Source organism: Dryas octopetala, chromosome 3, assembly GCF_963921425.1.
Source record: "Dryas octopetala chromosome 3, drDryOcto1.1, whole genome shotgun sequence".
Taxonomy (NCBI): domain Eukaryota; kingdom Viridiplantae; phylum Streptophyta; class Magnoliopsida; order Rosales; family Rosaceae; genus Dryas; species Dryas octopetala.
This window is the reverse complement of record NC_141368.1, coordinates 9,602,780-9,627,147: the sequence shown is the minus strand read 5'-3', so window position 1 is coordinate 9,627,147 and position 24,368 is coordinate 9,602,780. Positions and strand designations below refer to the sequence as shown.

The 24,368-nt window shown below is 35.4% G+C and overlaps 6 protein-coding genes across 8 annotated transcripts; 3 read left to right on the top strand and 3 right to left on the bottom strand.

Annotated features, from left to right (window-relative positions):
* LOC147290630 (kiwellin-1-like) lies at window positions 1–564 on the bottom strand. The gene has a single exon (XM_086238642.1). The coding sequence runs from the start codon at window positions 562–564 to the stop codon at window positions 1–3; it is 564 nt and encodes a 187-aa protein (XP_086094768.1).
* A 1,016-nt stretch (window positions 565–1,580) lies between these two features.
* Window positions 1,581–2,156, top strand: LOC147290629 (putative ripening-related protein 1). Of its 2 annotated transcripts, XM_086238639.1 has the most exons (2): window positions 1,581–1,707; window positions 1,789–2,156. In XM_086238639.1, the coding sequence occupies exons 1-2, from the start codon at window positions 1,581–1,583 to the stop codon at window positions 2,154–2,156; spliced, it is 495 nt and encodes a 164-aa protein (XP_086094765.1). The 2 variants fall into 2 exon arrangements, with proteins under 2 accessions (XP_086094765.1, XP_086094764.1); XM_086238638.1 differs by having other exon boundaries at window positions 1,581–2,156.
* Window positions 2,157–4,044: 1,888 nt separating this feature from the next.
* LOC147290628 (putative ripening-related protein 1) lies at window positions 4,045–4,653 on the top strand. Its single transcript, XM_086238641.1, has one exon. The coding sequence runs from the start codon at window positions 4,075–4,077 to the stop codon at window positions 4,639–4,641; it is 567 nt and encodes a 188-aa protein (XP_086094767.1). The 5' UTR covers window positions 4,045–4,074; the 3' UTR covers window positions 4,642–4,653.
* A 1,015-nt stretch (window positions 4,654–5,668) lies between these two features.
* LOC147290627 (AT hook motif DNA-binding family protein) lies at window positions 5,669–10,851 on the bottom strand. Of its 2 annotated transcripts, none has more exons than XM_086238637.1 (6): window positions 10,283–10,851; window positions 9,245–9,768; window positions 8,150–8,217; window positions 7,248–7,343; window positions 6,589–6,750; window positions 5,669–6,229 (listed from the first exon to the last, which is right to left on the bottom strand). In XM_086238637.1, exons 2-6 carry the CDS (start codon window positions 9,663–9,665, stop codon window positions 5,999–6,001), a joined length of 978 nt encoding a protein of 325 aa, XP_086094763.1. In that variant the 5' UTR covers window positions 9,666–9,768; window positions 10,283–10,851; the 3' UTR covers window positions 5,669–5,998. The 2 variants fall into 2 exon arrangements, with proteins under 2 accessions (XP_086094763.1, XP_086094762.1); XM_086238636.1 differs by having other exon boundaries at window positions 7,248–7,379; window positions 10,283–10,848.
* A 5,463-nt stretch (window positions 10,852–16,314) lies between these two features.
* On the bottom strand, window positions 16,315–17,526 carry LOC147290626 (uncharacterized). The gene is made up of 3 exons (XM_086238358.1): window positions 17,363–17,526; window positions 17,193–17,254; window positions 16,315–16,810 (listed from the first exon to the last, which is right to left on the bottom strand). The coding sequence occupies exons 1-3, from the start codon at window positions 17,418–17,420 to the stop codon at window positions 16,682–16,684; spliced, it is 249 nt and encodes an 82-aa protein (XP_086094484.1). The 5' UTR covers window positions 17,421–17,526; the 3' UTR covers window positions 16,315–16,681.
* Window positions 17,527–19,686: 2,160 nt separating this feature from the next.
* Window positions 19,687–22,887, top strand: LOC147290625 (uncharacterized). Its single transcript, XM_086234672.1, has one exon. It carries the CDS (start codon window positions 20,552–20,554, stop codon window positions 22,529–22,531), a length of 1,980 nt encoding a protein of 659 aa, XP_086090798.1. The 5' UTR covers window positions 19,687–20,551; the 3' UTR covers window positions 22,532–22,887.
* Window positions 22,888–24,368: the final 1,481 nt, after the last annotated feature.

Below are 24,368 nucleotides of genomic sequence, written 5' to 3'. Positions count from 1 at the left end.
TTAAGCATCAGCCCAAGTAATATCCAATTCTCCCCAGTCTTCTTTACGAACTCCCAAGGCTTTCCAAACTGCTATTGAGGCATCAACAATGTTGTTAGCACATGGAGGCTGATAATCATGGTCTTTATCACATCCCATTGTGGAGTCACATTCATCAACAACCATTGCCACCACAATCCTCCCATTAGCACTTATTGTAATGTTGTTGAGGCACCTGGCTTTTCTATTGAACCAGCCAGTTGACAGTGCCACAATTGGTTTGTCATCAGAGTGATATTTCTTGTCACACTCCAATGGACCGCCGCCATCCCCACCCTTCTCGAAGCTGTTGAGGGTTAGAACTGCCTTGGTGTGGCTAGACACTGAGGGTGAGCACTTGTAGGTTGTGTAGAGTTTGCCTTTAATGCAACAAACAGAGTCATCCTCTGTGTTGCACTGTCCAGAAGGGGATTTCTTCCCTATGATTTTGCCACTTGGCCTGCAAACTTGGGCTTCAACATCTGAAAAATTTGCAACAAAAACTAGTAATGTAGAAAGACACACTATTAAGATTGTATTCTTCATTCTCTCTTCTAATTAAATAGTTTGGTCCTTTTCAATTTTTGATGCACAATTAGGACTGATGGGATATACATTTATATAGGGATTTCCTAAAACAATAAGTGCTTGGAAACCACAATAATTTCTCCAATAGCTGGTACTAAATGTTCAAAAGATGATACCATTTTAAGAGTCTTGATGTCAAACCTTCTAGACTTTGCTGTCACGGCATGCTCAGTGCAAACATTTGAATTAGTCACACTGTCTTAGACTAATTTGGTTCTAATTGATTATGTGCTATAGTCCTAAACCTCACTATCTAAATGCTTTCTCTTGATGACTGAGGTTCACTAAACAGGTACTGAGAATTATAAAAAATGTTCAGTATTGGTTGTCACATTCTAATGGACAATATTGTAGTCTCAGCAGCAGATAGTATTTTCAAGGCCTTATCTTAACTAGAGTAACATATCCTATGTATAATATAACTGGCTGCTTGATGATGGCTTTCGAGCATTGAAAATTTCACTGTGTATGATCTTTGTTCTGTGTAAACCATTGGGGCCTTTTATTTACAATTTAATATACAAATGGCCAATATAAGAAACAATTCCTCTCTTCTCATATAAATCAAGAGTAGTTTTCTGGTTTTGAATAAGCCAAAAGTATAGTCAATTCTAATTCCTAAGTCACTAAACACAATGAAATTCTCGTAAACGATTTTAAATTTCCAATAGAATACTGATTTAGATTACCAGAAGCATAAGGGTGATTGTAATATCATATTTGCAGTATTCATTAGGCTATGTAGAGCATTTGACAGTGATGATGGTTAGATAATTCAATTTGGCAAAATAAACTGCTACTTTGTCTCATTGCAAGAAGGATAGGAACTGAGTGGCATTATGTTCATGGAGTGTACACATAATTACGTACCAAATAATATGTTCAAGAAGGATAGGAATCTGCTATATATACCACCCTCATCAAACATTCCACACAAAAGCACAAGTAGAAAAAGAGAGACAAACAAAGAGAAAATGAAGAGCTTTTTCTCAAAAGGGTCCATTGTGGACCTTGTGGTACTAGTCACTCTCCTTTTAACCATTTGCTTGGTTGCTGAAGCTCAGCAATGTCGTCCAAGTGGCAGGATTAGAGGAAGGAAGGCCCCTCCCGGACAATGTAATCAGGAGAATGACTCTGACTGCTGTGTTGCTGGAAAAATGTACCCAACCTACACATGCTCACCGCCATTGTCCGGGAGCACCAAGGCCTACCTCACTCTCAACAGTTTTGAGGCAGGTGGCGATGGCGGGGGTCCATCAGAATGTGACAACAAATACCACAATGACAACACCCCAGTTGTGGCACTATCCACTGGATGGTACAATAATGGAGGGAGGTGCCATAACAACATCACCATTAGTGCTAATGGGCGCAGTGTGGTGGCCATGGTGGTGGATGAGTGTGACTCTAATGAGGGATGTGATGCAGACCATGACTACCAACCTCCTTGTCCTAACAACATCGTTGATGCCTCCAAGGCTGTGTGGAAAGCCTTGGGTGTACCTGAAGACAATTGGGGTGGCTTAGATATCACATGGTCCGATGCTTAGTTACATTACATTAGTGTCTATCTAGCTTGTTGCTTTTGTGTTGTTTTGTTGACTTGTGTCTATGTATGTGGAATATGCTGTGTAATATGTTATGTATATTATAGAAGTCAATATAGATAATTGACTTCTGTGTTTGTGAACATACTAAAGCTTCTATTATCATATTTTGGTTATGGGAACATACTAAATCTTCTGCTTATGCAGACTTTTGTATTTACTGTTTAGTTCCCTATTTTCATTTGTGTGAGATGATCTTGGTTGATTCCAATAGTAGAAAGATCCTTCAGAATCTTAAGATGGTGCAAAATGAGCCTAATCAAACTATATCATACTTAAAATGTTTGGACTAATACAAGTCAATTTTGCATTATTGGACCTCCTGACATCATTAAAAGATAGAAAAGTTATTGTTTGGATGATTAACAGATCAGGTTGGATACTCATATCCAACCAGCTTGCCTAAAATGAAACACTTTTTCTGAAGAAGTTGCTTTTCTGCAAGGGTTTAGGGTATACTTTTGTCTTTTGATTTTCACAGGCAAAGAGAATGTTACAATATTTCAATGAAATCTTATGTTTGTCAGTTAATGAGGCACAACGATGACAATTCTGTTGTCGATGTATAGCTTTAGTGGTACTGGTAGAAAATATACTTGCCTCAACACCTATGGTAAGAGTTCGACTTTGTCCAAAGATCCCCACTCCGGGCATAGGCCTAGGCCACTATGCTAAATTTAGTTTGTAATTTAGCATTCATGATTTCAGTTTATCATTCATGGTTTGGATTTAACTTCATCTAGCATTTTTCTTTTGAAGAAATAAAAAAGGGGATTAAAGTTTCTTGTTGAACAGAGAGTGTTTAATCTACCCAAATTCCAATCACGGATCTTCACAGAATTTTTATGTTTCTAATAGCGTATGATACTACTTACTAGGCAGTAGGCAGTGTCCTTTGTCTTCATTAACCAGTTAGGGCCATTTTGGGCTTAAAACCAGCCATTCATGAATATGTTTCTAATAACATATACCTCTCATTGTATTAAAATACACCCCTTCCAATATCACAACAAGGAGTAGCAGCTATTACAGATTATTTACTTGCATTTTGAACCCCAAAACTTACATATTAATTTAAGCATCAGCCCAAGTAAATGATTATGTGCAATAGTCCTAAAACCTCACCATCTTAATGCCTTCTCTGGATGACTGAAGTTCACTAAACAGGTAGGAATAATTATAAAAGTGTTCAGTAACTATATATGGACAATAATGTAGTCTTAGCATCAGATAGTACCATATTTTATGTATAATATAATTGGCAGCTTACTGTTGGCTTTTGGGCCTTGATAATTTCATTCTGTGTGTTCTTTGTTCTTTGTAAACCATCAGGTCCCTCTTATTTACAATTTTATAAACAAAATGGCCATGTACATGTTGATGGCTATGCCGTATGACCAATATAAGAAACAACTCCTTCTCTCCCATGTACACCAAAAGTAGTTTCCTCATTATGAATAAGCTAAAAATATAGTCTATTATAATTTCTAAGTCAGGAAACACAACCAAATTCTCGTAAACTATTTTAAACTTTCAATAGAATATTGATTTGGATTAGCAGATTCATAATGGTGATTGTAATATCATATTTTCAGTATTCATCAGGCCATGTAGAGCATTTGACAGTGATGATGGTCAGATAATTCAATTTTCCAAAATAAACTGCTGCTTTGTCGTATTGCAAGAAAGATAGGAACTGAGTGGCGTTACGTTCATGGAGTACTGTATACATAATTGCGTAGCAAATGATATGTTCAATTTGGTACTAGGAATTTGCTATATATACCACCCTCATCAAATGCTTTTATGCATCAAACATTCAACACAAGAGCACAAGTAGAAAAACAGAGAAACAGAGAAAATGAAGAGTTTTTTCTCAAAAGGGTCCAGTCTCCTACTAGTCACTCTCCTTTTAGCAGTTTTCTTGGTTACTGAAGCTCAGCAATGTCGTCCAAGTGGTAGAATCAGAGGAAGGAAGGCCCCTCCTGGACAATGCAATCAAGAGAATGACTCTGACTGCTGTGTTGCTGGCAAAATGTACCCAACCTACACATGCTCACCCCCGTTGTCCTGGAGCACCAAGGCCTACCTCACTCTCAACAGTTTTGAGGCAGGCGGCGATGGCGGGGGTCCATCAGAATGTGACAACAAATACCATAATGACAACACACCAGTTGTGGCACTATCCACTGGATGGTACAACAATGGAGGAAGGTGCCATAACAACATCACAATCAGTGCTAATGGGCGCAGTGTGGTGGCCATGGTGGTGGATGAGTGTGACTCTACTGAGGGATGTGATGCAGACCATGACTACCAACCTCCCTGTCCTAACAACATTGTTGATGCCTCTAAGGCTGTCTGGAAAGCTTTGGGTGTGCCCGAAGACAATTGGGGTGGCTTGGACATCACATGGTCTGACGCTTAGTTACATTAATTAGTGTGTCTGGCTTGTTGCTTTTGTTGTTTTATTGCCTTATTCCTATGTATGTGGAATGTGTTCTAACAGTAGTATAATATAATGTGTGGCGCACATGTTTCTGTTTTTCAACCTTCTTGTTGTGTGTTTTTCTTAGAATGACATCAAAAGTAGGGGTGGGCATATTAACCGCGGACTGCCAAAATCGGCCGAACCGCACCGCAAAAAAACCGCAAAAAACCGCGTTGACAAAAAAAAGTCAACACCGTCAAAAAAACCGAACCGCACCGCTTCTCTCCGGTTCCGGTTTCGGTTCTACACCTTATTTAACCGCACCGAACCGAACCGCACACTTGCAAAAAATATATTTTTTTTATATTTTTATACATATATTGTCATATACACCATTTTATATATTTTTTATATATATTTATACCATTTTTATATACTTTTTATACACTTTTTGTACACATTTTTGTACATTTTTATATATTTTTTAATTAGGATGGGTTTGCATCATTAAATAATTAGGCTTAGGCTTAAAAAAACAAGTGTGAGGCCCCATTAGGCCCAGAACCGTGGTGAGAACCGCACCGCACCGCATTCAAGATGGTTTGGCTTGGTTTGGTTTTTTTATTTTTTTCATGGTTTTAAGCACCGAACCGCACCGTCTATTCATGTCTGGCGCGGTGCACGGTTCCGAGGGAAAAGTGAGTTGAACCGCACCGCGCGCACCCCTAATCAAAAGGTAGAAAGGTGAATCGTGAGATAGAAAGAAATGTGAGCACATTACTTAATAACATAACATATCAGACTACTACGTAACAAGAAAAATTACTCGTAACACAATCCTGATTGAAACATAAAAATAAAACTTGAGTTTGAGAAATGAAAACAATTTTACTCATACACAAGTCATATAAACAACAAGCACATTCCACACCCCATAGCAGCCTCTCACTAATTGAGAACACCTCAATGTATATTCCCTTTCACCACTTAAGCATGAGCACCCTGTGTTAATCAAGAATGGATGTTAACAAGTAAAGACTTCAATATCATTTTTTATTTCTTCAACGGATAAAAAGTTCTACCATACCTACAGGTGAAGCCTTTCATGAAAGCAAATTGAAACCATGAATGGTAAATTGAAATCATGAATGCTAAATTTCAAACTAAATTTTGATTCAACTAAAGAAATAGAAGTACAATGATCCCCGATGTCTACCGTGGACAAATGAAGTTAGACATATCGAAGAACAAAATCAGCTGGCTTCTGTTTTTCGTCATTGGTGCTTCAATGAAAAATAGGTCTGACTAGTCATGAAACTGAAATATACATACAACACCCGTGTAAATAAAATAGTCACCCCCGCATCAAATCAATGTCAACATGAGTGTTACGAATATCCAATGACCGTGATGCTGACCACATGCCCATTGAAGGACTTTGAGTAAGATTTTGATCTGGTGGAATGCTGTTTAGCACAACTGAATTGTCAACTGTCTGATGGTCCAAGTCTGTGACACCTTCTACAGCTTCCCTTTTCTTGTTCTTTATCTTTGGACCACCCCATATGAAGCTACCTACTATCACCTGGAATCATCCATCATTTATTTCAGCCTCAACATGAACCAAAGGAAGAAGAAAATAAAACTCATATCTTCTTTTGTGATATTTAGGTGACCACAATCATGATCTTTTGGCTCATTTTGTGGCACGATGAAATGAAATATGGTTTAATATGATTAGCCATAACTAAATAGCTGAAATAACTATCCCGGCATTTTGCTATCTGATAACCATTCATGGTCATGGTTACAATATTTGTATAGCAAACAGCAGTCTAACCCCATAAATTATTTCCCCATTGAAAAGATTAACTAGAAACTCGGGAGTGGAAATGATTTACTGAACAGAGTAACTGAGAGAAAAAGCAATGAAGAAGTTATTACCTGAACAGGGCTTGCTGCAATAAGCATTCCACCAACCCCACCACCGATGACACGACCATCAGGATTAGCAAGGGAGACACTCAAACCACCAGTTCGGTTTCTGGAGCCACCAGTTTCAGTGAGCAAGTAGGAGCCTGACAGACATATTATCTCAAATCGTCCCTACAGAAGTCACAATCCACAAGGAAAGGAAAACTGTTTATTATCAGTAAATAGAAAAAAGAAGCTTAGAAAGAAACGGAAGGATAATAAGCAAAGCAATATACATAAATGTGTCAGTGTGTGTATGTATGCATACGCGCACACATGTTTGTGCATTGTAGGATTTCAGACCATAACCATTACACATGGATGTTGAATTCAAATTATTTTTTCTGTCAAGTTTTTTAAGCTCAAATTTATGATGGCTAAGAAGAACGAACACGAAAATGCCTTGGGCAATTGCTTGAGATTTAAAAAAAGCCTCAACCATTAGAACATCCTTTTGGACAAGGCTCCGGAGTTGGTGATATTAATTGAGCTCATTTTTCAGGCATAAGCTAATAGCCCTCAACCTATAATGACTGTAGAACCTTCGCAAAGGATTATCATTGTTATTACTCATAGACTAGACACACCCATAACTGACTGATAAATGGAATATTATTTAGTGTTCTTACCTCATATGTGACTGTACCACCAGAAGTCGAGGGCTGACGAAGAGTCACAGTAGAGACAGCACCATTGGCTGACAAGATGCACACAGCTCTTGGCCCCTGCTGTGAAAATGACATTATTTTCGTTGCAATGTCCTACAAGAAAATATAAGCAGATTTCAAGACAAAAGAAACTTCTCAAATACATCACCAATTATTCCTAGAAAAGAAAAGGCCAAACTTCAAAAAAGAAATATCAATTATTTCTGTGAGAAATACAAAATGATAACATCGAATGCGAGAATCTTAGTTTTTCTCATCGGATTGACAACATGCAGTAATAGAAGAACAATAATTACACTAGTGAAAATGACGAACCTCAAGTTTGATTATTTTCCCATCAGATTTAGCATTGATTTCACATAATTTATAAGCGTCATTGTACTTTGGCAGTTTCTGTGCTCTTTTAAAGTTAAACTTTGCTAGTCATATTACTATATGTAAGCCAACCACATAAAAATCATGGCTACCTCAAAACTACTAAACTTGAGCTTGGCTCATTCAGGTAACTATTATTTTTATATATAATTATTATGTACAATAATACATCTTCATAATTACTAATACAAAAATATAAAAATATAAAAATATACATACAAATGAGCCGGCTCACATGACTTGTGAGGCACTCAGTTCGATTGCAGACCTAATCAGAATCTATGTCACGTGGTGTTAAGAAAGGTTGCATCACAAAGTGAAAGAAATATGCCAAAAAAATTAGCATATAAATGGCATTAGCTGCCTGCCTCTGATGGCATAGCTTGGCCACGTTAATATATCAATAGAGAACTCATCATGGTAAAAGAATTGTAGGTTCTTGCATATGTGAATAATATATATTGATGTGATGAGATAATATGGCATACTTCTCCAACTGCAATGGTAATAATATGCGGGGTAAAACCCATCCCAGCTGAACCAGACAGCAATTCACCTAGCAAAACAATCAACGAATTGCAACATCATTCCACGCCAAAAAGTGCCAATGCAGGACAAGAAACATATATCTACACCATGTATGTAATATGAATTCACTTATATTGAATCTACTCCACATGAAAGGATGATGCTCTCACAGACAACTAAATTAATGAACTGCAGCTGTTACATTTTACTTAGCCAATCCAGATTGCAAATTTGTGAAACTGAAATCAAATGCATAAGAACATCTGAAAAAAGGTCTAACATCAGAAGCATGGTTCAAAATTATATTAAATATGTAAATACAAAACTACTTGAGTCAGTGGCTTCAGGCTGTATTAGTTAGCATCTTGAGTGGTTCACATTAAGGATTAAGTTATCAAATACATAAACCTGGAATCTTTTTTGAGGCATCAAATGCTGCCTCAATTTCTCTCTGGACTTCTAAGCAATCAGTATTTCAGGGAGGTTCCAACTATTTTGTGTATGACCCAAAGTTTTCCATAATTTCTGATCAACCCAGTAATTTCCTCCTGTTAAAAAAATGCAGCTAAGCAGCTACATTTTTCTTATCTATCACCCTATGTATATTCCACATTTTAGTGACCTTCAAGGTACCATATGCCTCATAGTTTACCCAAAATTTTTGTTCACCCAATAAACTGAGAGCTACCTTTTGAATCATCCTGTCTACTAAATTTTGTAAGAATGTTGAGATAGTGTACATAAAGTATTGGAAAGGTCAGTATATTTACTTCTGATAATGAATTCCAATAGGCATATTTGAAGTAGCAACTACTGTCATATAGTCAACAATTGAAAGCAGATCATGTAGCAATGTAAAAAGATGCATTATAATAATTAGGCTACCCTAACTTGTCTTTGGGATTTCTCTTAAAAAATCCACACCGTAAAATAATTCCTTCAACAAGCTATATCACCCATGTTGGTTGAGAGTTTGAAAAACCAATTACAAGTAACCCATTAATCATTTTCAATCTCAACACAATATAGAAATTGAATTTTCCATTGAAACATACCAAGAGATGCTAATTGTTGCTTCTTCCCAGACCCTGGTGGACGCCCTCTACCCCGCTTTGGTGTTGATGCTACCATCCCAGGATTGACAGATGATGAAGGAGACAATCCCAATGAAACAGTCCCATCAGGTCCATATTTCCGAGGTCTTCCTCTTTTCCTTTTCACAGGTTCACCTGGCGGCACCCCAGATGGAGCACCCACATTGACAACATGAGGTGAAATAGCTGAAGAAGGCTCTACTGGTAATGTTGATACAATAGTACTGCCCCCAATATTGGATTGAAATGATAAATTTTGATTAGACAATGGATGAAGGCCTGGTGATCCATGTAACCCAGACTGTGTTCCAGACCCAGTTAATCCTCTTGATGTATAGTAAGAGGCTGACCCCGACAATGCCATAGGGTCCCTCCGATCCATGCATTTATTCGGTTATCTTTCAAAAGCAACTCTGACCCCAACTTTGCAATTCAATGCAAATTTTCTCCTGTCCTAATATTCACTATTCAGTACAGGACAAACCCTACAGAGAAGCACAAATGCAGAAGAATGTGAACCCAATTTGCAGATACTAGACAAGGTTCCTTCAGGATATTGACTGTAGATTCTGTTCGTAAACTAAAAAATTGACATGAAAAAGCTTACTAAGAATTTTGAAACTGAAGATGCTACATCAAAGTTCTCCTTCCACACACATACATTGTTTAGAAAACTCCAAAATTTTACATATTTTCAAGAATGGAGCATAACAAAAACTCATATCTTGATATTCAAATTCACATATGAAGCTTCTCAAAACTAGATGTGGCATTAAAACTAAGATAAAAGAGAAAGAGAATGAACTTCCAAGACTTTCAGATGCAAAAGAAGAAACTATAGAAATAAATAAAATTATACTACGCGTAAAAGTGAACAGAATTAAAACAAAAGCCAAAGCTTTTAGCAACCAAGAAAGCAAGAGAAAAAGAAGTTCAAAGTTCAAAAGCTAATAATAAGTTAGAGACAAGACAAAGATGGAAGCTAGTTTTACAGCTTACCAAACTATGAGGAACAACAAAAAGGCTTCTTGTTGAAGGCAAAGAACAGAGAGACTGAAACAGGTCCACTGTCACCAACCCATTATAAAGCCTTTGACACCAAGCATCTCCAAAGGCAACCCCATAACCATATCAAACAGAGCTCAACTCTTCAAATCTCAACACCAACTCTCCAAAACACCAAAAACAAAGATGACCCCACAAGTTTAAGTCAATGCCCACAACACACTCAAACCCAGTTTTGTTTAAGACCACAAAATGTGAGAATGCAAAACAAAAGCAAGGAAAGAGTCAAACTGGCATTTTTGAAATAGGCTAAAGGTCAGACTGTTATGGACTCTCTATGTGTTTCTCTAGGTCTAGGACTAAGAAAACTTAGAAACGGGGAAGAAGTTTCAAAGTTTAGGAGAGAGGCAGAGTGGAAAAGAGAGATTTTTGAAGGGGCATTAAAGGTTGAACAGTTTTTTGGGAAATGCACAAAGGTGGAGGTCATTTGTTGGGTGAAAGAGAGCGGTATTTACTTCTGGGCTTAGCACAAGTCCTTATCTGAATGCATTTCTCTAGGATGCAGCTCTCTCTCTCTCTCTGTTGGGTGAAAGAGAGCGGTATTTACTTCTGGGCTTAGCACAAGTCCTTATCTGAATGCATTTCTCTAGGATGCAGCTCTCTCTCTCTCTCTCTCTCTAAAAAGCTGTTTATCTTTCTCTCTTAAAAGCTCTCTCTCCTGTTTGTGACACAAGTTGAAGTGGGTGATGATCCTTTGCCTCTGCTTTGCTTAGCTTTCCTTTCCCTTGTTGGACTATTCATGGGATAGAGTTTCAGAAGAAAACAAAAACTTGACAGAAAAAGCACTTCTTCTTTGGATAATATCATAATACTGATATTTTTTTTATTTTTCCTGTTCATTTATAGATTTTTCTTTTCCAAAGAAAAAAATTTAGATATGTATAACTATGTGAGGAAGTCAATCCAACGCGCAAATATGGTATGGTTTAGAGTTTGCCTATGCTTTTGTTTTTGGTCATGACCTTAGACTATGCTTTTGACACACGTGTTAAGAATTTTTTAACAAATTAAATTAATAAAACAATCAAAAATAGCTAAACTAACAACCCAATTACGGCATGACAATAACATTTTTTTATATACACATTCTCTTTTTGTTACATAAGTATGTGAAAAATTAATAAATTAAATTCAAATTTATAAAGTCACGTACATCCTAAATTCCTAATATAACAACAAGAACGATTGTTACGGATTGTTATTATCAAAATATAACAATTTTGTTACCATTCAATGACATAAAGCAACTGTTTCAATGCCAAAAAAAAAAAATAATAAAGACTCGTTAAATACTTAAATGTTTGACAAGAGAAACCAATCACTCATTTTTATTTAATCAGCATTTCTATTTTAAAATATGAATTTTTTTTTCATTTTTGAAAAAAAGAGTGAACTTTTTAACTTTGCAAACATTAGGTAAATTGGTTGAATTTATGAAGTGACCTTATTTATTATTTTTTGTAAAATTTATTCATTGTCTTCCCATTAAAATATAATAATTAAAAAAAATATTACACTTTCAAATTTGTTTAGATAATTGGTTTCTTTTATGTTGTAACTATTTTTGAGTTTCTACACGTTTTACTCATGATTTTCGTGTATATATCATCCCATCAAGCAAAATAATATATTAAAAAATTGCCAAACGATAAATACTCAAAATAAAAAAAGTTTGTATTTTGCTTAATGTTGAGTTTACATGTGATGAGAAATGAGAATTAATCTAAAATCAAATCAAATCATGTAGAGTGAAACAGGCTAAAAGTCCACGCATCTGTAGAGCGCGTGAGAAGCACTAAAAGACCAAGCATCCGTTGTCGTTCAAAGGTGACCTCACTGCAAATGGGCTTGGGCCCACTGGCCCAGCCCTGTAGAGAGTGACTTTGTTTTGCATGTGAGTATGTGTGACTTATAATCACTCTCAGCTTACCACTTTCCATGCCCTGTGGGGGCCCATTAAACTTTAAAAAATATCTACAAGAGCATTGATACCATCACATACTTGTAGGAGCTAGCTCCGTCACCTAGAGGACATGGTTCTGCTCATTTCACGTGGATTCGTGTTTAAGGTTTGAGCATAATATTTAGAGTATAGATGTTAATCTAAGGTTTTACTAGTCATAATATGAGTGTGTATATGTTAATCTAAGCTTTTTTCAGAAGCCATTGTAGATGTTCTTTTAGATATCACACTTATAAAACTCTAATTTTGTACGATATTTGGTCGTTTGAATTACACAATGAAATCAACGTAATCAATAATATTAAAAAAAAAATTATGTAAAGATATAAATACAACAATCATGTTTTAAGATTGTAATTGAATTTGAGACTTTTAGTTGGTTTAGTTGGTAAAGTCATTTATCATAATATAGAAGGTCTGTGATCGAATTCTACCTTTATCAAAACAAGAGTATTTGATATTCTAAATTAGTTTATATATTTTTGGTTATTTGCAAGGATTTTATGTAAGTCAAAAAAGTATTTTCTATCCATGGATAGTTCAATAATAAGATAAACTTTACAAATTTAATTCCTTCATGGATCAAAAAATCAATTTTTACATCAATATAATTGAGTTAAGGTTTAATGAGCTAAAATTGAAAATCAATGCAGGGTTAACAAATAACACATATGAGACCTATGTGGAGCATCACAAAAGTGTGAGGAGAAAGTCAAACCATTTATTAAATTCAATTGGAGGAATGCACTTCAAGTCAATTAGGAATAACCTCTATATATATATATATATATATATATATCTCTTAATATTAGAATAATGTTACAAATAAAGAATGTTGGAAAAGAGATTGAAGCATCATGCATCTAATAAAATATCGCCAAGGACTAATTTTATATACATATTGGATTGTTGCATAGAATTTTGGAAGTCTCTTTGTTTGGTCCAACATGGGATCTTGAACTCCAAAAGTGGAATGCCTTGAACTCTGTCTTTAGTAAAAATTCCAATATTTTAACACAAGTTTTTCATTTGTTTTTGGTACTGGTCTATAATTAAGATTTTGGCCAATCTATAGTGGGTCAGTGGCCCAGTGGGATTTGGGTGTCATTTTCAGTATCAATTATCAATTTCGATATTTAGAAATTGCTAGGTTATTTCATGCAATCTAGGTTTTGCTTTTTATCACTAAAATTGCATTTTCAATTCAAAATTGAGTACCTCAATATTTAAATGATAATTAGGTCAACATTTCCTTATTATTTACTTAGCACTTGAATACATGAACCCAAAAATTGTCAAACAAAATTATTTGAATTTGACATTGTACACAATTTTTTTCAGAATGGACCGTCCATTCAAGTTAGATTGGTTTTCCCAAATGCTAAAAACTCTTGTAGGTTCATATTTCATACCCCAGAAAAGCAGAAATGCTTTAAAATATGGAATAAATTTCATTAATATGATGGTCCAATTATTAAAATAAGTCACTTTCTTGAAAATTCATTCTCCAAAATGAGAAAGGAATATTTGAGAGAGATAAAAGACCAAAGAGTTAAAAAGCAAAGATTATGTTGGTTGGTGGAGGTACCCCCAACCTATAGTTGTTGAAGAATGACTTGTACAATGTACCTATTTAGTGAATTTTTGAATTTTTAAAAGAATGGAAATGAATGTTGTTTTGACTAGGAAGCTATACTTGCTATTTATTGGCAACCATGTCCTTTGCTTTCCTAATTTGTTAATTTAAACAGTAGAAGAGTTACTATCTATTGGGCAATGGTCAAATGAAATGGGCACATTACCTAATCTTATTGGCAAATAAATGAAGGAATGAATGGAGGGTTTTCACTATCAAGAATTCAAAAGACTTCTAGATGTCATGAATACAATGGGGAAAGTGTACACCACTTTACCACCTTGTCGACTGTCACCTAAGCTGGTAGTCCGTCGGTGCAGGACGAGGCTTTGAGAATATGAAATGAAATTCATTTTTCAAATATGGCAAGTGTAAATTTAAAAAACGAACTCATATTTAGTAAGTGCAAGCATGAGAAAGGAAAAGGAAATTATAGTTAAATTTCATTTTGTAATTGTTTAATGCAAATGGTAGTCCTTGGCAGCAAATTCGCCAATTGGAAATATGCATACCAGACACAAGTAGAAATTAGGCCTCTTTTTTGCTTAGTAAATTTTATCTTTTGCTGTGGATGAGTGAGAACAGGCCATTTCCCACTTTAACATAAAATTCAGTTTGAACTTTTAACAGGCCATTCAACTCAAGCCAGAAGCTCAACACAACAAATTTTTTTCAAGTACTTAGCCATTAGTGCCTTTCCAGCAATAAGAATTGTTCCTAAGATCAGACTACTGGGTTGCCATTTGCAAATCAACCGGACTAATCCCCCATCTCTTTTGAAATATTTTGTGACTCCATTACCTCTTAGTCTTAGCCAAACTCAATTCAACGGAAAAATGATGAAAATAATTGGTGTATGAATCCATTTACAAACTACTTTGTGTCCTAAAAATAAACCCTCCTCCATTACTCAGACTTATCGAAACCCATGCTCTCCACTACAATCCTGATAATCAATACCTCTTAGCCAAAATGGATGATGTGCCAATCTTCCAATCAGGGTTGTGATATAATCATTGCCATGGCACAGCTCCTGCAACAAAGGAAATGGAGAAAGAAAGGGGGTTCTATTTCTTTTATCAAGAAGTGCCAAAATCATACATAATACTCTTTGGTCCCAGATAAAAGGAATGATTGATCTTGTGATAAATCTACCTAAATTATCAGAGAATTTCCATGAACTATATATATTCCATATCACTTTAGTTCTAGGAGTCAGGAAATGCTAAATCCATTCGGCCAAAAGAACCATTTGAAGAAAATTATCTCTAAAAAGGTTAGACAGAAAATTCTGCTAGAAGATTAATTTTCCATCCAGACAACAAGGTTGGCTGGTTGATGGCTGAAGCCTTCAGAATAACTGTTCCTCAGTTCAATCTAATCAAAGTCAGGCTATAAACTAGAGCAGGGATATCAACAGTTACCATGCGCAAATTAATGTGATGCAGTAGCTGACTCAAAAGTTTGCCATGCTTTCAAACATTTTTTCCATCATTCAACATCACATATGGGCTATTAACAAGTTATAGGATTGTCTCATCAGAATAACTGTTCTGATGAGACAATCCTATAACTGGAATTACAATTTTTGGGTTTACTGTAATAGGATTGTCTCATCAAAACACGTTTCAGATGAGGTCAAAATTATAAAACAATATTTGGTTTTACAATCTCCACTATCATCCGATCTAAATTACAACCAACTGGAATTACTCTTGGGATCGCTTGATACTCCTAGCTGATCTAACCATTTGTAATTCAAAAATTTACATTTGACACTAATTCTTGACAACTGAAAAATTGGTGAATATATAATTTCCTCACAACCTAAAGCTTTTGCTAGACAAGCATATATGGACTTCATCTATAGAATAAAGATTGTCTCAAGAGCTGAACCTAAATTACTTAAAACCAGGGCTAAAGAATATGTTGAGCTAAAGAATTTTGCCTAAAAGTCCAAATATGTTTTATCCTAGTGAGTAAAAAAATGTATACAACTTACCCAATTCTGACATAGGCTTCAATATAACATAACAAAGACTATTTTACTAACGGTGTGCAATATAGGATGAACCCATGGCATTGTTAAATATCCAATATCTCCCCATACCTTCCACCAAGCTTCTCAATGTTCTCGTTTAACCTCCTTCGTTCCTTTCCCACTCTTTCCCCACAAGTCCTGATTTAACCTCCTTTTCTTCCTTTCATGATTTTCTCAACAATTTCTTATACTTCTTTCCGTATGTATGGTAACTATCAATATAACCTTCCAAGTAATACTCATTCTTTGCGTTAAGCATGCATGCATGCATAAAGCATTGTAATTTAGGACAGTGAACTTAAACTGGGTTCTTAACAAGATCTAAAAGCATAAACTATTAAAATCACAATCTTCACTTTTAACATATACAATCCATGCACCCCAAGACATTTTCAAGATGATTGTCTCAGTGCTTGCTCTTGCTCACTCATTCACCCTCCACATTCTAATTATTAACTATTAAGCCACACTACAGACTAGACACAGGGTAAGCATAACGTTTTGGTATTGTTTTAACAACCAAAAGTTTCCAACTAAAATGGGACATCATCTTCATTAGAAAATTGGTTGGAGCAAAACTGTTACAGTGACCAACAACATAAGCGAAATCTAGATTACATATCAAAAGACAAACCCATAACCATTTCTTTTCAGTACCTCTTAACATACACAGAAAATCATTGCAATTGAACCTCATTTGTCAACCTCCATTGCTTGAGCAGCTTTAGCTTTCGCCAGTGCTGTCAATTTGGTCTTGGTCTTCAATTTTTTCTTGCCTACTTGAAACCCACTTCCCTTCTTTTTCTTGTCACTGCCATCAACCTGTTGTACATAATTTGGTTAGAAACAAACTCAACTCAACCATTTTTCTTTTAAGAACAATTATAAATCTTAAATGATATATAACATGTAATAATAAAATCAAATTAGTTAACATTCGTTAAATTTTTAAACAGCCCAACTCTGATTAGTCTCTTGTGATCCAAATGGGCAACTCAGACAAATAGGCAACCTTTTCACTTCAGTTGAGCTAAGCTTTTTCACTTCTAACAAATCAAAGAAAAATAGCATAAAATAAAAAAAATTCCCTATTTCAAAGTGAGTATTCTTCATGTACTCCAACACCCAAAAGTTAAAAATAGCTCAAAAAATTTACTTTTTATAAAAAAGAACCAAGTGCATCTGAAGAGAGGGAAAGACTTACTTTCATCTTGCTCTTCTTTGCTTGAAGCTTCTTTGCCTGCTTTTCTCTTTCTGCTTTCTCTCCTAATTAACCACCAAAAAAAAAAAATTGAAACTTGTAAAATACATGTTATATAGTATACAGCAAACATTTATAGGTAGAGAGAGAGGGTGAGAGAGAGGAGGGCTTACTTTGAAGTTCGAATTCGTGCTGTCTTTTTCGACGAGCAAGATCGTTCTTCTTCGACATTTTTCTCGCACGGCTCTGAATCGCTCAGGACCCCTCTGGTTTTGGTTTTACTTTCTTCTTCAATTTCTTCGCAAACAAATGGCTAAACCAAACCCTAACCTGGAGATATTTAAAAATGTCGTAATTTTTTCCATTTTTAATAAGAATTTAAAAATTGTCTCAAAGTCTTTTATTATAATTTCAGTTCAGTACCTCAAGTTTACTTCAAATTTTAATTTAGCACCTCATGTTTAAAATTTTGCAATGTCATACATTATCTTTCTAATTTGTTGCAATGTCATACCTCTGTATGGCTGTTAAGAGATCACTTAAATACTGATGTGGCACTTACATGACACTCCCACAATAATGACTGAATGTTATGTAGTTTGATAACAAGCTACGTCATGCCACGTGACATAAAAATAATTAAAAATCTATAAATATGGCACATAATTATTAATTTTTTCCTTTCAATTTTTAGATTTTAAATTATTTTTTATGCCATGTGGCATAATGTGTCATGTTGTCAGACCATGTGGTATCCAGTCAGTATTGTGAGAGTGCCATGTAAATGCCACATCAGTATTGAAGAGATCTCTTAACAATCATACTAATGGAGATATAACATTGCAACAAATCGGAAAGATGATGTATGACATTGCAATATTTTAAACATAAGATATTAAATTGAAATTTGAAACAAGCTTGAGGTAATGAAATGAAATTAATCCTTATTATTATTAACAATGTAGGTGTATGAGATTTGAATTAAAGATCCTATCTCGTAAAGAAGAGACCGAATATCACCACTAGGCTAAAATTGTCATTAACACATTGTCTCAAAATTTTAACGTGGTCTAGTTTAATTTTTTCAACTTTGTTGAATAGATCTCAAGTTCGAAATTACTTGCCAAAAGAAAAAGGCTTAATTATGCAAGTTGTCATTGATTCCTTGAATAATGTCATGCATGTCATTAATTATGTCAGGTTATCCGATAAAACTTATTTTGACTTACTTTACCTCTTAAAATATGTTTCGTGCTTTAAATTACCTATTCACTTAAATATGTCATCTTTCTTATTAATCAAACACCGACACACAAAACAATTTTACCATGTAATTATAGAAAGAATTATTTAAAATACAAACTGTAATTAAGGAGTCAAAATGACTTTCGGGGGATAAAATAAGACACAATGTATAGTTCATTGATCTAAGAGACTAGTAAGGTTGCCCCCCGTTTGCTTCCATTGGACAGAGAAATGAAGAGTGGGGGAAAGGGAAAGATGAAAGAGAGGGAGATAGGGAAAGAGAATGAGGAAAAAAGAAAAATAGATGGAGAGAGAAAGAGAGAAAACAAGATGGATTAGAAGGAGGGAGGAACGGGTCCCCAACCAGTAATTTGAGGTGGCAATTTGTGGTAGTGGGTCATGTTCGTATGAAATACTAGTCAACTCTAACTTAACTCGTTTAATTAATTGTGTCAAATGACTCAACGCTATCTCAACCTGTCTATCATCGTGTCAAATGACTTAACTTAACCCAACATGTTTATAATTGTATTGTGTTAGGGATGAGCCATATATCTTGTGACAAAAAAACTTAAATATAAGTTCCTTTATTTTTAAACAAAACTATCACTTATAAAAAAAAATTATTTAATTATAATACTAACAAACTCTTAAAAAACAAAAATATTCTACTATTATATAATGACTTATACAATAAATATTTAAAAAAAAAAAAAGAGAAAAGTTACTTATTTTCTTCATATAGTACTGTTATACATTTTTTTTTTATGAGTCGTGTTATATATTTTTGATACTAATCTGATCCATTTATTATTCATTTTTAACTTGTCGTGTTTTGTCAAAAAATGATCAACCCTAACTTGCTAATTTCGTGTCGTATTAAAAATTGTTACCCCTTTGTCAATAGTGGGGCCACTAACAATGTGAGAGGGAAGGGTGGTGTCGGATGGTTTTGAGGGTAAAACTGTTTTCTTTGTCTTCACAATTGAGGGTAAAACTGTAAGATTAAAGGAAAAAAATTTAGCATTGGCCAAAAAAAAAAAGTAAAAAAATTTAGGAGGGTGGGGAAAGAAAATTGGCGGTACCTTTAGAAGGCCGCTAGGAGCCTAGGATGGATAAGTGTAGAGTTTGCAGGCCAAGGGCCTATTGTGCAGATTCTTGGGCCGTGAATAAATACTTTTCTTTTGGGCTGATGTATTTATTTGTGAAAATAAATAAAAAGAAAAAACACAAATAATATAGGAAGGAAAATGCTACTCGTACCAGATTTTCCTCCCTTTTCATTCTACACGGATCTTGAGCTATTTCAAACCCTTGCTCCTGTAAAGGGGTTTAATTTGATTGAGAAAATGAAATATTTGATTGGCTAAAGACGTAGAGTGAGTGAGAGAGACCAACCAACAAAGCGTTTTTAACACTGGAGAAGAAGCTTAAAGGTTTTATATCGTTTTTGGGTCAATTGGGAAGCTATGCTTACTGGATTTTATTGGTGTTTATAGCTTTCTGGGTCAGTTGGGAAGCTTTTGTACTGGGTTTCAGGTTTTGGAATCTGGGTCCTCCCATTTTTGCTGGTTCCAGCTTCGCCAAGTTGGCTCAGGTACTTTACTTTACCTCCAAAGAGAAGAAGATCATTCAAGACATAGAAACCAGCCAATTAATCAGGTACCTTAGAAGAACCAATCGAATTTTTAGTTTCGGATTGTTCTCTGCAGCTTCAATCTTATTTATCCAATTTTGGTTCTCTGGAAAATTATGGTCTGATTCTAGTTGGTGCTGAGATATTTTGGCTTTTTTCTATTTGGGGTTCTTTGGATTGCATTGGAATGTGCCTCTAATGTTCATTGCCTCATCTGGTTCCTATCGAATTCTAGGATATTGGGTTTTTTTGGCTATGCTCTGGTTGCTCAGAAAAATAGGCGGGAGTTGGAAATTCAGTCCAAAACTCAGAACTTGGAGTTATTTTCTATCTCGGTTATGAATTTGTGGATTTTCTACTCATTTTTGCCTAAAAAGGAATTACAGTTGAGTTACAACTTACAAGGATTACATAGTCTAAGATTATTGTTATAAATTGGTTGGTTTCCTCCGTAACCAAACAAGGCGTTGATGTTCTTGTAATGGCACTTGCATTTGTCTGGAACCTACAAAATCTTTGGCCCTTTTCAGTACTCAAATCTGATGACCTGAGTGTATCTAATGAATTGGTACGCAAACTTCCAATACCTGAACACACGAAACATTTTGTTTATGCAGTTCGTGAGCCTGAAACTCAGTCTGTAATTTACATACTTTCTGCTCAAAGTTTATCAGAGTGGTCAGCATTGGATGCCGAGTATTTAATTAGGGAGATCAGACCTGATGCTGTCATTGCCCAGGTGGGTCTTTCAACTGTGACTGAAATTCAATCTGAAGAGAGTGTGTTAAGAGATGGTTTTGACAACTCAGTTCCAACTTCGTCATTTGAAGTTCTCAAACGATGTTTTCTGGAGAAGGTTAATAAAGATAAGTATGAGGATATTGCAGGAAACTTGGTTTTACGAGAGATCTTTGGGGTTGGTTATCATGGACATTTTTCAGCGGCCAAGAGGGTGGCTCAAGAGGTTGGTTCATCATTCTTGGTGCTTGAATTGCCATTTGTAAGATGTTCCGGTGGGGAGAATACCTCAGGTCAACTTGATGCAGTGAGCAAGTTCCAAGGTTTAGCTAGTAGTTTGGTTCCACAGAAAGTGGGTTCAGTTGCTTCATCGAGTTCGAAGAGGTTTTACATAACCAATGATGTTCAGTCACAGATGGTGAAGTTGTTATCTCCATATATGGATTTATCAATATTGAGGCCAAGTCCATTGAGTCCTGTTTCTGAGGTGGGGTCAAAGGAAATTCAGCCACAATCCAGTTATGAGGTCCCACAATTTGCTCAATCATTTTATCCATTACTTGAGGATCTACATAATATATTTTTTGATATTCCATCAATGGGAAAGGCTCTAGCTCATGCTCAAAAGATGCTTTATGATGTGAACAGAGGTGAAGCTGTAGATACCAAAGTTATATCTGAAGTCTATACCTTCCGAATTGCAGTCGAGGGGCTGAGAATTTCTCTGAACAATGCTGGTCGACTTCCCATTAATAAAATAAGGAATCCCAACTTAAATAAGATTGAGTTTTCTGAACTCCCAGTTGAGGAAAAGTCGTATGCTCTCTTTGCACAGGCCCTTCGGAGCCAGACTACGAAGTTCAAGACGATAGTGGCAGTAGTGGATGCTAGTGGCTTAGCAGGTCTTAGAAAACACTGGAACACTGCTGTCCCTCTAGAGGTCAAGGATTTGGTTGGAGAGCTTGTTACTGATTGTGAAGGTGAGGGAGAAATGTCAATTCATGCTGACAGGAAGCGGTTGATAGCTGATAAACCTTTGGTGGCAGTTGGGGCTGGGGCAACAGCAGTTTTAGGAGCCTCTTCACTCTCTAAGGTTGTTCCTGCTTCGACCCTTATGAAGGTTGTGACTTTCAAAGTTCCTGCTTCGACAATTATGAAGGTTGTGACACTCAAAGTTCCTGCTTCACTGAAACTGTTCGTAAGCCAAACCCATAAGACATTGGGACTTGTCCTTAGTAAGACTCTTGGCTCATCAAAAGTGGTAGCTCCTATTAGTAAGACTCTTGGCTCATCAAAAGTGGTAGCTCCTGGTGTTGCAAGTTCTGGACTCAAATCAACATCATTATTGAAAGCAACTGCTTCTGCCGAGAAGATCCGAGCAGCTGCCCACAGTGCTATAGCCGCTGCTGAGAAGACCAGCCTTTCAGCCATGAGAACAGCATTCTATGAAATAATGAGGAAACGGCATGTCCGGCCAATCGGTTTCCTACCGTTGGCTACATTTGGGTGTAGTATTACAACTTGTGCCGGGCTGATTGCATACGGAGATGGGATTGAATGTGCTGCAGAATCTGCTCCTGCAGCTCCATCAATCGCCAGTTTGGGTCGTGGGATTGAAGGTTTACACCAGGCATCTCAGGCAGCGACGCAGAGAGAAGGCACCAGAATACAAAAATCTATCGAATCACTAATGCACAGATTGAAAAAAGTCAGGATTCAATAGAATAAGACAGCAATTCTTATCTTTTTTTTGTCTACTAGTCTATGCTCTTCACAAAGTGGTTGATGCCTGAAAGATTGACTTCATGGAATTATACTGTAGATATAAGAGTTTATAACAAGATTCCTAAGAAACCAAAAGAACAAGAAAAAGAAAAGTGTCTAAAGCAGTGGTTCTTTGTACTGTCATTTGTGTTTTTCCTGGTTCTGTCTTGGGTATCTGTTTCTAGAAATAGATACAACCTATATACAAATTTTGCAGGAACTTTTTTCTTGTTTATTGTAAGTATGATTATTTCTTCTGTGTTGAGTTAGCTTTAAAAAGAAACAAAGAAGATGAATATATTTTGAATGAACAAACATTTGCCTCCATCTAGATTTGAATAGACTTTAGTAATACAATATAAAATTTTACTCATGGAGACTCCAATCTCTTACCTCTCAAATACAGCAGGTTGACTTTCGCCATGTTAGTTTCTTTTGAAAAATTGCTTTAAAAAATTATTAATTCAGTTGATTCTCTGAACCATTAGATTTAATAACAGTAATTGAGTAAGAAATTCTCTATGGTCAGCGGGCGAACCTTTCCGTTGAGGTGAATATGCAAGAAATTCTAGCTCAAATACTGGCAAACAGATCATGACCAAAAAAAGGGTTAATTATAGACTCTACCCCTCATCATGCCTTGTTTGACATTTTACTCAGACAAAAATTTGTGACACTTTATTCCACAGACTCAATTTTGTTGAACATTTTGTCCCAAAACCGTTAAAAATTAATCTCGGTTGATTTTGCACATTATAGCGCTACATTGGCACTGAGTGGCCTTTTTGTTAAGGGTGTCAAACATGACATAGTTTAGAGTGGTATACATAAACGGGTATGTTATTCACTTTTTCTAATCTAACTTCTCCACCGATTTTTCCTTTTATTATTCTCATTATGCAGTATAAATTTATAATCAGAAATGTTCATTTTTTAGATTATTATACAAAGATAATTTCTACAAAAAATTAACCAAATCGGATATCATTTACTTATATAACTATAATCAAATAAACATATAGTTTTGGTAACAGTTTGATTTATTGTATGTTTATTTGATAACAATTATATGATTAAATAATTTCTGATTTAATTGATTTTTTGTAGAAATATATTCAATAAATGATCTAAAAAATGAACTATTCCAATAATAAAAATATACTATGGAATAAAAATAATAAAAAAATAGTCGGTAGAAAAGAAAAATAAAAAAATGTGAATATCATTGCTCTACATAAATAACATAACATAATGAGACCGTCGAATATATCATTCCAAGAATGTATTTATAGCGCTTTCCAAAACGACAGCGTAGCCTCATTAATATAGTGTCATATTTAAACAGCGCCGTTTGCTTTGTTTCAAACAATAATTAAAGGTGGCAAATGGTGAATGATTACGGCGGGAGCGATGGGGCACAAGAATGATGAAAGAGTCTCCGACATGCGTTGGCCGTTGGCCCCCATTCGTACCACATTACCACCACACACCATAATTCAATTCAATCCAACACCATTCGCGGTGCAATTTAAATAATGTAAAAAATAAATAAAACCCACATAATCAAATCAAAAGGAAGAAAATAGATTTTATTGGTAATTAAAATAAGAATTAATTACTCTAAGGTACCTTTTACTTATTGTTTTTACTCTCTAGTGCACCAATTAGTTTTTTTTAATAACAAGGTAAGTTGCAGCTAGCTGGCTTATCTTGAAATCTGGTCAATTGCCATTTTATTTCATTTTTGTCTTTCTCTTTCTTCTCTCTTCACGTTCATCTTCTCTCTTTATGCATTT

Excerpts from the sequence above, each read along its gene's own strand:
- LOC147290630 (XM_086238642.1), bottom strand. The coding sequence starts at position 564 with ATGAAGAATACAATCTTAATAGTGTGTCTTTCTACATTACTAGTTTTT.
- LOC147290629 (XM_086238638.1), top strand. The coding sequence starts at position 1,581 with ATGAAGAGCTTTTTCTCAAAAGGGTCCATTGTGGACCTTGTGGTACTA.
- LOC147290628 (XM_086238641.1), top strand. The coding sequence starts at position 4,075 with ATGAAGAGTTTTTTCTCAAAAGGGTCCAGTCTCCTACTAGTCACTCTC.
- LOC147290627 (XM_086238636.1), bottom strand. The coding sequence starts at position 9,665 with ATGGATCGGAGGGACCCTATGGCATTGTCGGGGTCAGCCTCTTACTAT. Across the intron at positions 7,380-8,149 it reads TTACCATTGCAGTTGGAGAA|GACATTGCAACGAAAATAAT; the intron begins GTATGCCATATT and ends ATTTTCTTGTAG. Across the intron at positions 6,230-6,588 it reads TTGCAGCAAGCCCTGTTCAG|GTGATAGTAGGTAGCTTCAT; the intron begins GTAATAACTTCT and ends GGATGATTCCAG.
- LOC147290626 (XM_086238358.1), bottom strand. The coding sequence starts at position 17,420 with ATGTCGAAGAAGAACGATCTTGCTCGTCGAAAAAGACAGCACGAATTC. Across the intron at positions 17,255-17,362 it reads GCACGAATTCGAACTTCAAA|GAGAGAAAGCAGAAAGAGAA; the intron begins GTAAGCCCTCCT and ends GTGGTTAATTAG. Across the intron at positions 16,811-17,192 it reads CAAAGAAGAGCAAGATGAAA|GTTGATGGCAGTGACAAGAA; the intron begins GTAAGTCTTTCC and ends TATGTACAACAG.
- LOC147290625 (XM_086234672.1), top strand. The coding sequence starts at position 20,552 with ATGGCACTTGCATTTGTCTGGAACCTACAAAATCTTTGGCCCTTTTCA.